This window comes from Semicossyphus pulcher, unplaced genomic scaffold (assembly GCF_022749685.1).
Source record: "Semicossyphus pulcher isolate SPU_LCO1_2020_fin unplaced genomic scaffold, fSemPul1.0.p SCAF_1, whole genome shotgun sequence".
NCBI classification, from domain to species: Eukaryota; Metazoa; Chordata; class Actinopteri; order Labriformes; family Labridae; genus Semicossyphus; species Semicossyphus pulcher.
Genome location: NW_027211603.1, coordinates 20,368,075 through 20,382,564, shown reverse-complemented (window position 1 = coordinate 20,382,564; position 14,490 = coordinate 20,368,075). Strand labels below are relative to the sequence as shown.

At 42.2% G+C, this 14,490-nt stretch overlaps 1 protein-coding gene across 1 annotated transcript in view; it reads left to right on the top strand.

Annotated features, from left to right (window-relative positions):
* insyn1 (inhibitory synaptic factor 1) overlaps positions 1-9,303 on the top strand; it is a 50,541-nt gene extending 41,238 nt beyond the window's left edge. The window contains exon 3 of the mRNA XM_069658603.1: positions 8,017-9,303. Within this exon, the coding sequence (XP_069514704.1) occupies positions 8,017-8,838 (822 nt within the window). The 3' untranslated portion in view covers positions 8,839-9,303. The remainder of the gene's footprint in view (positions 1-8,016) is intronic.
* The last annotated feature ends 5,187 nt before the right edge of the window (positions 9,304-14,490 follow it).

Here is a 14,490-nt window from a genome sequence, read left to right as displayed (position 1 = left end):
TTTTCCAGGGGCGAACTGCTCCTGTAAGGGCTGTATTGAGGAAGCAGTATAATGAATTACTCTACTGTCCATCCAAGCACTCAGTATGTTCTTAACACTGGTATTTTTTAGCAAACTAGGTCTGAATACTCAACAAGTAGGAGTATGAAGATTGACACAGAAGCTGAGATAACAAGCAGAAAGTGTTCTCGTCTGTAAGCGTCAGTCAGAGCACCTGCCTTCTGCTTAACAAACCTGCCCTGAGCTTTTAGTTAATGTGGCCCAAGCTTGCAAGCCAACAGTACTGAGCACTTGTTACAACGCCCCGCATGTTGTTCACATTAAGCGTGGTAATATTAAGTACATGACGAGAAATTCAAAATACCCTTAAATGCCGTTTCTTGAAGAGATTTCACACGTTTATGAGTCACTGGGGAATTTTCTAGTGAATCCAGTAAATATATTCTCCCAGAGTAAGTCAGGGATGATAAATTAGCTTCTGGGGGATAAGATAAACCCACATCCACCCATATCACCACATTGTGAGAGGCTTGGTTGCTTACGCTCTTCACGTCTTGAGGAGAATTAAATTGAGCATGGGGTAAAGAGTTAGGAGGAAGTGCGAAACTGCAGGAGCAAACAGCATTAAAACAATATTTACCAACGCTGTACTTAAGAAGCCAGCATGCCAGCCTATTGTGGTAATTGCTGAGACTTCCTAACTGGCATAAACCGCTTCTAGCGATGCAAGTGCTGCACAGGGGCAGGCTGGAAATCTACTGTGACATGTTGCGAAGGAAATAACACTTAGATGTGTTTGAATGGCTCCGATGAGCACATTTGAGTTTTTCCCATGAAAAAAGCAAAGGCATGTTAGACACCGGGTGCTACATAATTAACAAACAAGTACAGCAAAGTTCTCTCAGTCTACTACCAAAATGACTCCTGGAAGATTGGGTGGCACAAGAACAGATGGAGAGAGGCCACTTGAACACAGCGTAATGAAGCGACGCACAGAAAAATTCACTCATACAGCGTGCATTTCAGATGAACCCGGTGCCTCAGCGTTCATGTTATGTCTCATTTATTTTGGTAACTCACACCTGATGGATTTTTTTTTACATATGTTCTGCATTGCTACAGATGCCCTTTAAAGAGCTGTTTTTATTTGATGATAAATACTAGAAAATATAAGGCTGATATTAGCATGTTAAAGATGCATCATTTACATATGTACGACTTACAAAGCATGACCATCTATCGGTTTAAAGCAGCTTATAAAACTCTTTTAACACGAAAGGCATCAAAGCACATCAAAACAAGCCTTTCCCATTAAACACCTGTTTAAAGGGAACAGTGAAAGGAACATGTGGTAAATATTCTCCTTCATCGCAGGCACCCAAACTTTCACTTCAAACATCAGGCGCAGAATAACTACTACGACTTCTACTACTACTTTTATGTTCCCGTACATTTTCAATTAGCATTAGCAGAGGACAGGCTCTCCCTCGAGGGAGAAGAAACCCACTCACGATAAATAAATCATCATATCTGGTGCAGCTGAATATAAGAGGGAAGGACTCTTGTAATGATGGTGGACTGTACGGAATCTATTTCCCAAATCACCACTCCAACAGAGAAGAGGCTCCTCTGAGAGTTTTTACATTACTGACCATCACTCTGTGTTAGATTACCCTTGCCTGTCTTTTCCATCACTGTACCTTTCTGTCACAGACAAGGCTCCAAGTGCCCTCTTTCACTCTGACCCTCAATTACCCGGCCCAATCATCTCAGACAGGTGTTGAGGTACAGTAATAAACCCTCGCCTGATGCTGCCGAGGCGGCCTCTCCTTTAAAGCACCTCTGAGAGCTCTGAAATGACTCAACTCGGTGTTGATCAGGTGCTGTGACCACAGTTGACTCGCAGCTGCCGGCTGATAGTGTGCAGTGAAAAAGAAAAAAACATTTTTACAATACCACTGTTAGCACAGTATGGGCTGTGTAAAGATCAGAGTTGCTTAGTGATAGCTGAGAAATCCTGCTTTAAAAAAAGGATACAATGTGATTATTGGTATAATTTGTGTGCTAATCGCTCACACACGGATCATAGAGATCGCTATATGCATCCTCACGGTGTTCAGCAGACACATTTACTGTAAAGAAAGTAAGTTATGTTGTCAGCGGAGGCATTGAGAGAAAAATAAAGACTTAAGATAATCTCAAATCCTCAGCACTTATTTCACGCTCGTTTTATACATTTCTGCTTAACTGTGTTGCAAATGGAGTCTTCTCAGGCACAAGGATACGCCATCGCCGCATCATAAACTTTGTAGAGTGGGAGCATCATAAAGTCCATGGGGGATACAGAAGACACTAGAGGTGGATCACAGTTTCATTTTTACATTTTAAGGAAACAAAACAAAGGAGAAGACAAAAATAGTTTGCTCTACTTTATATATACTAGTATTTAACCAATGACTGTATATAGACGGATGACGCTGCCATCTTCCGCTGGTGACGCAATTTGGAGCCAGAGCTGCGCAGTAGAGATCCACAGGTGTAGCAACCGTAGCCACTTCCGCCAACCAAAACACAAAAGGTCCCGCACGTCGGCATATTCAACAGCAGAACAACTTCTTCTGTTGGTCTGAGGTTAACGTTCACAGATATGTAAACTTCAATGACTGTAGTGATTGTTTTAGTTACGTCTCCTCTCGCCGTTCCTCCTCTACTCTGCTAATCCCGAACAGATCGGCTGCAGGAGCCGTATTTGTCAACAGAGCTGTCAATCATCCGTTTTACAGCAACAAATAACTAATTAAAAATAAACTTGTCAGAAAAACACTTGGACGTAAATCAGCATGATAAGAACTAACTATAATGACAGAAACCATGTTTGAGAAAAATGTATTTTTGTGTATTTAATAGTTTGACTCATGTCCCATCTGTTAACATGGAGGAGGCGGGCTTTATGACCCACACTGCGGCCAGTCAGCAGGGGGCGCTCGAAATGTTTTGGCTTCACTTTTAGGGAGCTGTCATGTCGTCCATCTTTTCATACAGTCTATATATTTAACAAATAGACTATTGGTGTCAATTATTGTCACTCATATGGCTGATTAGACTCTTATGCATGGGATCATTACGTGTCCAGTCAACTTGAGGTGGTTATTGTATAGGTTTTAAGCATTGGATTTATTCTCTTCACTTATACAATGTTGTTAATTTTCTCCTCTTAAATGACCTGCTCCGTCATAGTCTCATTATGGGTCTGTAGTATAATCTCAAAAAGACATTTTGTATCTTTTTCACTGATATAAAAATGTTATGGTGTTCCCCTGTAAAATGTCTCCTTGTAAATTTGCATAATTACTTTCTCGTTCTTTGATTTTCATAAGGCGTATTCAATTTTAAACACAGTGTGTGCATTGTTAATGACCGATTCCTGATGGGTTCATTCATCCTTTGTGCTAAAGCAATCTGCTCCTCCAATTCACTCCATAGCTTCTTCATCACACATCCTCTGACTGGAAGGAAAAGCAGGAGCTCGTGTTCATTGTTGCTGCATAGAGCATGTGCTGCATTGTGACCTAGAAAGATTCAGCAGAACCCTTCGAGCTGAGACACTTATCAAGCTAAATTAGCCTGAATACCGCAGGCAGGGGTCAGGCTAACCAACGGTGGAGGCTGGCACAGCTTAACGTTAACACATGGGAATGAATTTTAAAAAGGGAAATAAGCAGGGTCAAGAGAAACAACGGCATTTAAATGATGTCCCCCAACCAGAAACTTAAGTCTTAGAGAGCCTGATAGCTTTCCCTCGAAGTTTGGTGTTTGGGTTTTGGATACAAAAATGTTTTGTATGTATTTAAGATGACTATCTGCTCATTGAAATAACAGCTAATCAACTGATCTTTAAATGTACTTCACATATTTGCCACAACACCGATACTGAGATGGTTTCCTAACTCATTGATTAAATAAATTACCTTGCTTAGATTGTGCAATCAGATGAACAAATCTATTCAGCCTCCTCCAGGCCTGAGAAATATCTTACATTAACAACTCCATGAGTAAAAAGTCTGCAAATCACACAGCAAACAGGTTGAGTAATTCAAGGATTAGAGGATTCATACAGCCCAATTCCCTCCGGGCAGTCTGCCAACAGAGAAGCACGGTCCAGGTAGCTCACGTAGTGTACGACGCCACAACTGGCAGATCTGCAGAGACGCTCATTGACAGATGAGCTGACACCATGCATGCAGACATATACAGTCAGATTCAAATGCAGTTAGGGAGTTAGGGTGACTTAACAAAATAAAAGATCTCAGAGTAAAAGATTCAGGGGATATGGATAATGCAATAGTGAGTAGAACAGCAGAGTCATCCTTTAGATTCTTTCTCTTCGTTTTTGTTGCCGGTTTATATTAAGTTAGTCTTCATATTCTTAATTCTTAGGATTTAGAGAAATTGGATATTGCATTTAAAGAGCAGCTCCAGTCCTGTTTTAAGACACATAAAATACTCTGCTTGAAATAACAAATTGTGTCTGATGTGTTTTTATGCAAAATATGTTTAATTACCTTAAAAATCCTCCCAAAGCATCTCCTCCTTCTCCCTCATTAAAAATTCCAGAATCTGCATAGGCCCCGCCCACTATGTACGACGTTTCTGCTTTCGTAACATTGCAGCTGAAAACAAAACACGTCTCTGCCATCATTCAGTAGCAAGTTGTCGAAAATCAGCTAGCTTGAAATGTAGTAATTAGTAGTAGTAACGTTAATGTTAGTAGTCAGTAGTGAGTTTGCAAAAATGATGATGACGGTTACAGCTGGCTGGCGCATCGCCAAAGTGGTTGCCATAGGTTGCACATAATGATATGCATAGCGTCACCCCGTCCATTAACGGGATTGGCTCTTTAGATTTGTGACATCTCAAACCGGGCAATGTAAAAACGTGTTGTTCAGCCTGTCCTTGGTACACTGCAGTTTAAAAGCAGACAGGCCCAGCCATGGAGATGATGCTTATGTTGTCCCTGATATGTCTTGTAGCACATGAAGAACACCACATGGAGATGTTTACAAGGTTAAACACTTGATTTTCGCTGGAGAGGGTCTTTAAAATATCATCTTGAGATATTTGCACAAGAGCATACAGGTAATAGATTTCAGTTGCTGTATTTGCAATGCAGATCACCTGAGCTTTTGGTGAGCGCAAGCAGCACAGTACACTACCAGCACGATGCCAGTTTGTTTGCAGAAAGTCACTATTTCTTTTTGAAAGTTTCACACAGAATGATTAGGGATTTCTGTTCTACAAGCAGGGATAACACTTTGTGTTGTTGATACAACCGTAACAGTTTGCAGGCATAAAAGGCAGAAAGTAATAAATGCGGCAAATAATTATAGAGGCAGAAACAGGGATCATGTTCCACAATTCCAGGGTAAAAGTACAATTCGTTCGGCTGCTATTGTGTTGCAAACTCACATGCGCATGTTATTAAAAAAAAGAAACTTTTCAGGTTCAAACCACTAGGCTTAATTGCTGTATGGCTTTGGGGGGAAAGTATCATTTACAAGCAGCAGAATGCTGAGTGTTTTCATTGTACAATAGACTGTTGTTGTGCGCTGAACATGCTGATTGAAGGTGCAAAAATGTCAAGTACAGAGGGCTCGGATTCTAGGTGTTGTCAGCAAACCAGTGTGATTTCGGCTGAAGTGCTTTCTATTCATCAAACACTCAACGCCGTGGCTGCTGATGAGGGAGGGATTGAGGTTAATTTTGAAGTAACAATAAATAAAATGCTTTTATGCGATACATTTCCATGCAGTAGGTGAGTTTATTTTGTTTGACACGGACGGCACAACAGCATTTGAATTTAAATACACTCCTTTGTACAAGCATCAAAACAGTGAGTGAAGTGCTTGTTCCGTAAAGCTATACGTCTTTGTAGGCTCGTCTCATTCATCTTAGCAGCTAGAGTACATCATCAAGGCAGACTGAATCAGCCACCGGACTGAGGATGTATCGCTTTCACCGCTCATCTGAGAGTCTTCTTCAGTTCCTCTCTGTCAGAGATGAAGGGGGGCTCTTTGATGAGTCGTGACACGTCCTCAACGCTACAACCTCGTTCCAGTGGGTATTTAAGTTTGTCTCGATGTAGCATAAAACTTATATACAACACCTGTGCACAGGAGGCCTCGGCAGGAATAAAAACTATTTTTAAAGCCATGAACAAACTATTTAGGATTTATGGACGGAAAGAAAGGCATTGGAGGGCTGTAAAGGCAAATACAGATCTATTAGCAGCTGTGAGTAAATCTGAGCTTTTGTTTAACCTGCCTGTGGGGGTTAGATCAGTGGGATGTAAAGCATCTGGGAAATTAGTCTAATTTAGTGTCAGGTAAGCTGTCAGAGGGATTTATATAAAAGTGAGTTCCACAATTAGCACTTTTGGTTAAGTTGTGTTCACACTTTTGTCTTTAATGTTCTTTATTAGTGATGAGGTAGATCAGTATTCATTTTGGCATTTGTATTGCTTCTTAAAGTACCCTCGATACTAAAGCAATAATAACAAAAGTAATGTTGGTGTTACTCACCAATATGCGTGTGAATAAGGTGTCGAGTATTTTTTCTTCCTTAGAAAACAGGTGATCATTTTAAAACCTCCATTGTTTCCCTCCAATGCACCAGGCATTGCAGAATATCTTCACGTTATCGGCACCTGTTCATCCGAGGGCAGAGGGGTAGTATGACACCACCGATAGGACTGTGTATAGCATCACCTATGTCTACATGTATGACATTAACTTAACGTTCCCATCATCGTAAAACAGCTCCATCGCACTGCAGGGAACATTTAAGTATGCAGTGATTGTGCAACAAGTTTTACCCTTTGTTGTGCTGATAAGGATGTTGTCATTTTAAAATCAAATAGCATAGCATATGCTGTGTTGTAAGAGTGGGAATCGCAGGATAACTCACGAAACGATACGCGATGCCTGGTTCATGATAATATCACGATACAGCGATTAGCGAATAATTGATATCAAGACAATCATATAATGATACATCACGATATCTGATTAACTGAAGAATACTAAATGCCCCTAAAAAGGTGAAGTGCAGAATTAAATTTCTTTTTCATTGAATCAATATTTGGTGGCAGCGATACGATAACTATATCTTCGATGGGCTCAGAATTAGCTGCTGAGTCTTTGCCTCATATAAAATACTCTCACATTTCTAAATGCTGATATGAATTGCACAAAATTAAAAACGCTCCCTACAGTTTTCAGCAGTCACACTGTCATTGTCAAATTTGGACACAAAAAACTGACTTAATCCTGGATTTTGGTAGAAAAATGAGTGTACATTCGTGCTGGCAGCTGTGTCAGACTGTACTTAGGCACAGCCACGCTTTGAGCTAAATGCTAACGTCTGCATGCTGATATGTTTACAACGATAATGCTTCCATGCTGATCTTTTATAGGTATAATGTTCTTAATTATGTTGGCATGGCAACCTCTGCTAATTAGCACTGAATACCAAACAGAGCTGAAAAGGGCATGTCCTAAGTGGGCGGGTATTTCATCATAAGGAAAAGAATATTGGACAAAATTGGACCTGATGAGAACGTATAATGCAAAGTGAAGGTTTTTTTTTACAAGTCATCCTGTGTGGGACATGAATGTATGTTCCAAACTCTACAGCCATTCTTTCCTATAGCTGTGTACACCTTACTCTGTGATCACTACAGGGAGTAGGATTCATTCTACACAGATCATTAATTTCTGTACAACATTTCATGGATATCCATTTAATAGTTATAAATCGAAAGAGATATTTCAGCCTGGACCAACATGGGGGAGCGCCTGACCAACAAACCAACCTCTATATAGCTGTGCACGATCAGGGCTAAAAATAGATACATATATAAAATATATCAGAATCTGAATGAAATCTTTCTATTCCATTTTTGGTCTAAAAATTACTTTTCCACAATATCTCATCATCTCTCTCTCTCTCCCTTTGCAGGTGGTGGGTCAGATTGATAAACTAACGTCCGACTTTGACTTTGACCTGGAGCCGGATGACTGGACGGTGGCCACAGCCAGCAGCACGTCCAGCAGCGAGCGGGGTTTGGGAGAGGCCTTCCGACTGGACTTCCTCAATGCAGATGTGCTTTCGGACAGCTGGGAGTTCTGCAGCTACCTGGAAGCTGCCGGCGCCACAGCCCGCAGACATGGTGAGCAACCAGGAGATCTACGACCGGACCTGGGCCGCGGGACCATCCCCACCCAGACGCAGACCCCCACCCCGCCCCCCACCACTGCCTCGGTCTACTCCCAGATGAACGGCGGGCTGCCCATCCCCAATGGGCCCCGCATTATTACTCCAGACTCATCCAGCGAGGAGGCCAGCAGCTCCACGCACAGCCACAAGACTTCCAGAACCTCTGGCACAAGAGAAAGAGTCCGCTTCAGTGACAAAATTCTGTACCACGCGTTGTGCTGTGATGATGACGAGGAGGAGGAGGAGCAAGAGGACTTACAGGAGGACAAGAGTGGCTGTGCGACGCCAGAAAGCGATAGTGAACCCAGTCTCCTGTCGAGCTCAGTCGCCCCCAAACGTTCTTCCTCTGAGCACTCGCTCCTCCATAACTGTCTGGACCCTTCCTATGTTTCCTTGCCAGCAAAGGGGACGACGGGAGCGCACACACTTCCAAGGAAAGGTCTCTTAAACCCCAGCTGCCGCAAAAAACTGTTACGAAACAGCAGCACGCAAACTGTCTCTGACAAGAGCACCCAAACTGTACTGCCCTATATTCCAACCAAACAGAAAACAAAGGACCACTGAGAAAGCCCTAAGTTTATCATAAATCTCATGAAGAGGACTGTGCATTATTTAATATTAAATACATAGCTCATAGATTAATACACAAATAAATTAATTACTAAATAAATAAATGATATATGGGAAATCACTCGACTACCTAAAGTTTTTCTGAGGCTCAGGGAAAACACGATGACATGAAGCAGATCGTTAAGATGAAAGTTACTGGTGGACCAAAAGGTTTGTGCCTGTTCTAATGTTACAGAATACACTGAATGGCTTCCCGATGTGTGTTAACTTGAAACAATGACAGAGATTATAAAAGCAATCATTTTTACTACAACACTGGAAGTGAAGTATGAAGAGGTCCTTTCCCCTCCTGATACAGTATAAGTCACACAAAAGAAACCGCTTGTTCTTATAATGTGGATACAAAAACGCTGCACATCTGTACTCTGACTCTGTATAAACATTGTCTTTTTTCATGTTCCAGTTATTTCAAATGTCAGGGGGGTTGTTGCTTTCAGCGGGGTAATGTATCTAGATGCACATGTCAAGCCTCTTCCTCTCTTTGATGTCAACAAAACAACTTTGAGCGAAGACTTAGGGAACAACATTATTTACCTGCCCCGTGATTTTTTATAAATCATCCCAGTGTGATATCTTCTTGGTCTGCTGCAGACGCTGAAAAAAAACAAGAGTGACAGGCAGAAAAACAGAAATATATAAAGTGATGAAGAATTTATGGTCCACAAAAGTGACATTTCCATTTGTTTTTCACTACACCCCTGCCTGGCTGTGACGTCATTAGACACAGGATCGGAGCGAAGCAGCAGTCCATGAAAAAAGCGCTAAAGGTTTTGTCTCTCTATTCAGTTGCCCAGTGGGGAATTGAACTCAGTAGAGCAGCATTTTATTCACAGGCTAACGCCAATAGCCATTCCTGATCGATATGTTAGAGGGAGGTTGCAGTGAGAGGTCTCTCTGCTGAGCGTGCATGCCACTCTCCTGGGATCTGTGAACAAAAACTCACAGTCAGACTATTTACTTACACTGAGTGGAACAAAAATTAGAACTGTGGCCCTAAAGAACTGACATTTCAAAAAAATATGTGTCCAGGAGTGAAAGCTGGTGGTGGAAAGAGAGAGTGTTACTGTTAAAAGATTTTTTTTTTTTTTTAACAGAGCAATAATCCACCCTGGGGAACGGCTTTGTGAGCCCGCACCCCTGGACCCCTCACCCTCCGCTTTTCTAATGTTGTGTTTTTCAGCTTGAAAAGAAAAGAGTTAAATGTCATAGTCTTAAAGAGGAATATCCTCGCAGACTCCTGTGAAGCTGACCTTTGTGCCTCCGATCGCCTAACGTGGACTTTCAAATCTGCAGAAGGCAGGGAAGGTGGCAGAGTCTTATCTGCTCACATAAACAGGAACAGTTTAAAACTATATCTAATGCTTCCATGGAGTGTACAGTATGTGAGCATGTCATACTGTTTTAACCTCCAAATCACAGGAGTTTTGTCGTTGTTATTGTGTGATTGTTCTTCCTTTAAGAGGAACTAACTAGTCAATTTATCCTAGAAATATTTCAATCATTACAATCTTTAACTCAGCAATATTCTCCAAAGTCTACAGCAGGTCAATGCATTTTATTGGGTTCGACAACCATAACATTAGACTGATAAAGTATAAATGAAAATGTCAGATCATTCACATTTCTTTGCAATGCAATAGTTCATTGCATAAAATTTTAGGAATTTACAAAAGCAACAATTATAACTACAATAATTCTGTTGAGAATTGCCAAAGTAAATTTCCGATGCGAATCCTCTAACCCTGATTACAAGCAGTATTTTAGTCATTCTCTGCTTTGATGATGGCTTGGGAGGGGCAGTCTTCTACAACTGGCCACTGCAACACTGTAGATTATTAGAGGCTCTGCAGAAGCCTGTCCATAGCAGCCCACCTCTTTGTTTTTGTTTGTGTGTTCATGTATAACAGTTATTGCATAGTGCACTGCTTCGGGGAATTACAGCCGTGCTGTTCAGGCAGCATCAAGCCTCGAGAGCCCGATATAAGGGAAGCAGCGTGCGCACTTTTACACCAGGCAGCTTGGTAGAAACTGCACAAGCATCAATTAGCCTGAAGCTGATGTGCTTTACATGCAACAACCAGAAGCAATTGGATTTTTTTTTTTTTTGTAACGCTTTCCGTTTTGTCTTGCTCTGGCTCAGTTATTCCCAAGTACCTGTGAAGAAGGAAGCACTGAAGAGAGATCAATGGCTCACTCCCCAAAGCATTGGCTGCCATTTCCCTGCTAGATTGGGGACCAACAGGTCATCACAGCCATTAGCATAAACAAACAAAGCTATGCCGCCACACAGGCGAAGCATCAATTACAGGAAAACAAACTAAGCTCTTATTGTGATGCCTACACACCCGCCAGACATTGCAATGGGAGGGTTTTTTCTTTCCCTCTCGCCAGTCTAAAGATTTTTATAAGTCATATCTACGATGAAATCACCTCTTCAAATATAGAGCTGTTTGGCACAGGTGCTGAATACATTATCATTGGGGACAGATTTGAGATATTTGGACAAAACATTAGCACCGTCTCTTTTGCCAACAGGCTCATTATTCATCTCTAATAGGGCAGAGCTTTGTCCTCGGTTCTCTGTAGGACAAGGATGGGAGGCATCCAAAGGTTATGAAAACCTGAGAGCGCTGACGCCAAATCATCTATATCTACCAGGAAGATCATTTCGGGATGCCAATGCATACAAAACAGACGTTGTGTGTTTGTGTACGTGTGCATACGTCCCTTGTCTTAATGTTCACTGCCTTTTCTACCTGCGCATTGTGTGAGATGTATTTTCTGAATCATGCGTCGCCTCATGCCTCATTTCATATTTCACTGTCACAGCAATTAACGGAGATCAATACAAATAGACACGGCACATCCCCCCGGAAGTCATTTGGCCAGAGTTGTCCGTAAAACGAGATTACACAAAATCTCACGCCATCTGCGTTCTGACATCAGCAGTGGGCATGTATTAGTTCACATTTCTAATCAATGGCCTAATCACTGCCAGAGGGACGCTCTCTGCTGAGTGACTGACAAATAGTGTGGAGCAGAACCACTTTAAAAAGGTGATTGTGACAATAAAACACAGAAACATACGACCCCGGCCCCTTCCGTACCCACCCTTCAGACATAATTACCACACTTCACTCTCACTGGCCCTTACCCCCATCAGTGAGCAGAGGAAAACAGATGACGGATCTCTGTTTTCTCTGCTGATTGGTAAGGGTCCATGAAGCGGAGAGCTCAATGCGGCCTCACTGATTACTATGGATTAGCTAACGGCCGGGGCTACCTAGGGTTGATTTGTTTCATCTTCGTGCCATTTATATCCTGCCGCTATGAGAACAAACTATTTATATTCCGTCTCCCTCCTCCTTACCCGACGTTCAACTTCCTTTCACCAGACAGGCCTTTCCAGCCATAACGTTGCTCGTCACTGGTGTGATAATTTGATGTCTTAGTTTTGGTCAAACACGCAGAAAGTTTTGTGTCATTGAAACAAAAATGTATGGTACGATGATTAGTCCACAGGAGCCCACTGCTCCTGATGAGACAAGGTCAGCAGCAGCAGAACATTGTGTTGAACTTCAGGTGCACCTGACGGTTGGCACACGGCACCCCGTGTACCCAATGTAGATGGCACTGTTGTGGTAACGTACACACACACGTCAGGCACAATCAAACGAAGAATCTATACCGCAATATGCCTCAGCCAACCCAAGACCGACTCCCAGCACCTGAGGGATGGCCTCACAAGGCCACGTCAACCATCAGTCAGCATCGGATTGGTCCAAGGGAGTGATTAATGAAGAGCCGCCCAACAACGGCAGATAAGATTAGACCTTCACAAGCGAGGAAGGACAGGGCCCGGCGCTGCGAGTGGCGGTTCCTGGGACAAAACATCGCCTTCTGATGAATTAGCACACAGTAATTAAAGTTAATGAGAACCCTGTCACTTTCACATACACCCTGGCAATGTGATTGAACAGTGTGTCAAGCAAAACAAAGAAAGGTAATAAGAGGCGATAATTATTCTATGATAGGTCAAAGAGAAGGCGACCATACCGGCTTCATTAAATAAAGTTGCCAAATTATTTTTAGCATTTGTGCTGGATCAAAAAGTGCACAGTCTTGACATTTAACTACTTTCATGTGCCTGTTCAAATTTAGTTGCAGTGACGTTAATTCGGCAAACTTTACTTTTGCCAACTACGGAAGATAGCTAACAGTAAAAATATAGTGGGTATATTTAATGACCCAGACACAGCTGCTGTCCTTCAAATCACGACTCACCGAGATGAGAATAAATACCACAAGTTCTGCATACAATGCAAAGGACGTTACTTAACAAATACATTAAATTCAAGATGCAGTTTACCTGATAAAAATGTATCCGCACACAAAGGCTAAAGAGAGATAGGTACCATTTCCATTACATTACCTGACTGGTAATTGGAATCTGTCCCAACCTGAACCTAAAGTGTGGCACGACTGAGCAAGGCAAAGGAGTGCGTAATCATCGCCGAAGCAATTTCTCGGAGCGAGGGAAAAAGGAGAGACAGAGAAAGAAATGATTGCAGCCGAAATACTACGAGTCCCTAAATTGAACCACCATAGAAATGTAACCTTGTTGCATATCACATTAAATTGCACACAAATGATGTGTGTAATGACATGCTCAGCTGAGCGAGGAATACATCAAGGGGACAATTGAATCGGTCCAGAAAAACACACAATTACAGGAAACATCACTGACAGAGACTGCGGAGAATGGGTGAAGCATGTCACGGAATAATCAGAAAATAAATATCACTAAGTTACAGGTGACTTGTGAAAGGAAAGAGTCAATTGGAGACAGCAGCGGCTAAATGAATTTGTATTTGACAGCTGTGGAATATAAACACAGAGCTAAGTGCAGCTCTGAGTGTGTGTCCATCTAATTCTGACATTTCATGGTAGAAGTCAAAGTAAAGCCGGCAGCCGTCTTTTCCAGAAAGCTCTGCTTTGGCAGCGTGTCAGAATTTCCACGGCATTTCACAGGTAAAGGCCAAGAAGGCAGGGAATTGCTGACAATTCAGAAAGACCAACAAATAAGGGTTCAATGATGATAAGACAGGTGCAATGTGCAAGGCGAGTTCCCAAGTGCCCCTTATTTCACCTTACAAGGGGCTTTCCCAATTGCTCATATTTAGTACTTTCTCCACAGCCTATCCCCCATACTCTCTCTCTCTCTCTATAACATGCACACCCACCTCTACTCACTCTTTTCTATGCACTTGTCTCCTCTGGCTGTAATGAGTCCTACGCCTAAGCCCAGGAGGCTGTGACTGAGGTCTTCATCAAACACACAGCAATTCACAAGGTGCCAAGGACAGGTAAGAGTCATCCTTCTAAGGCTATACCATCAAACAGAGGGAAGGGGAAGATGCTGGATGATGGATCGTGGCGTGTTTTCTCTTCAGTCTCTGGTGATTCTGGGAAGAAATACAGACGCGATGTGAAAAAAAGGCTCTGATTACAAACATTACTACTGTATCTACCTTGCTCCAATTAGACTTTATTTCTGTGGTTAAGCAGCTTCCTCCTCATCCTGAC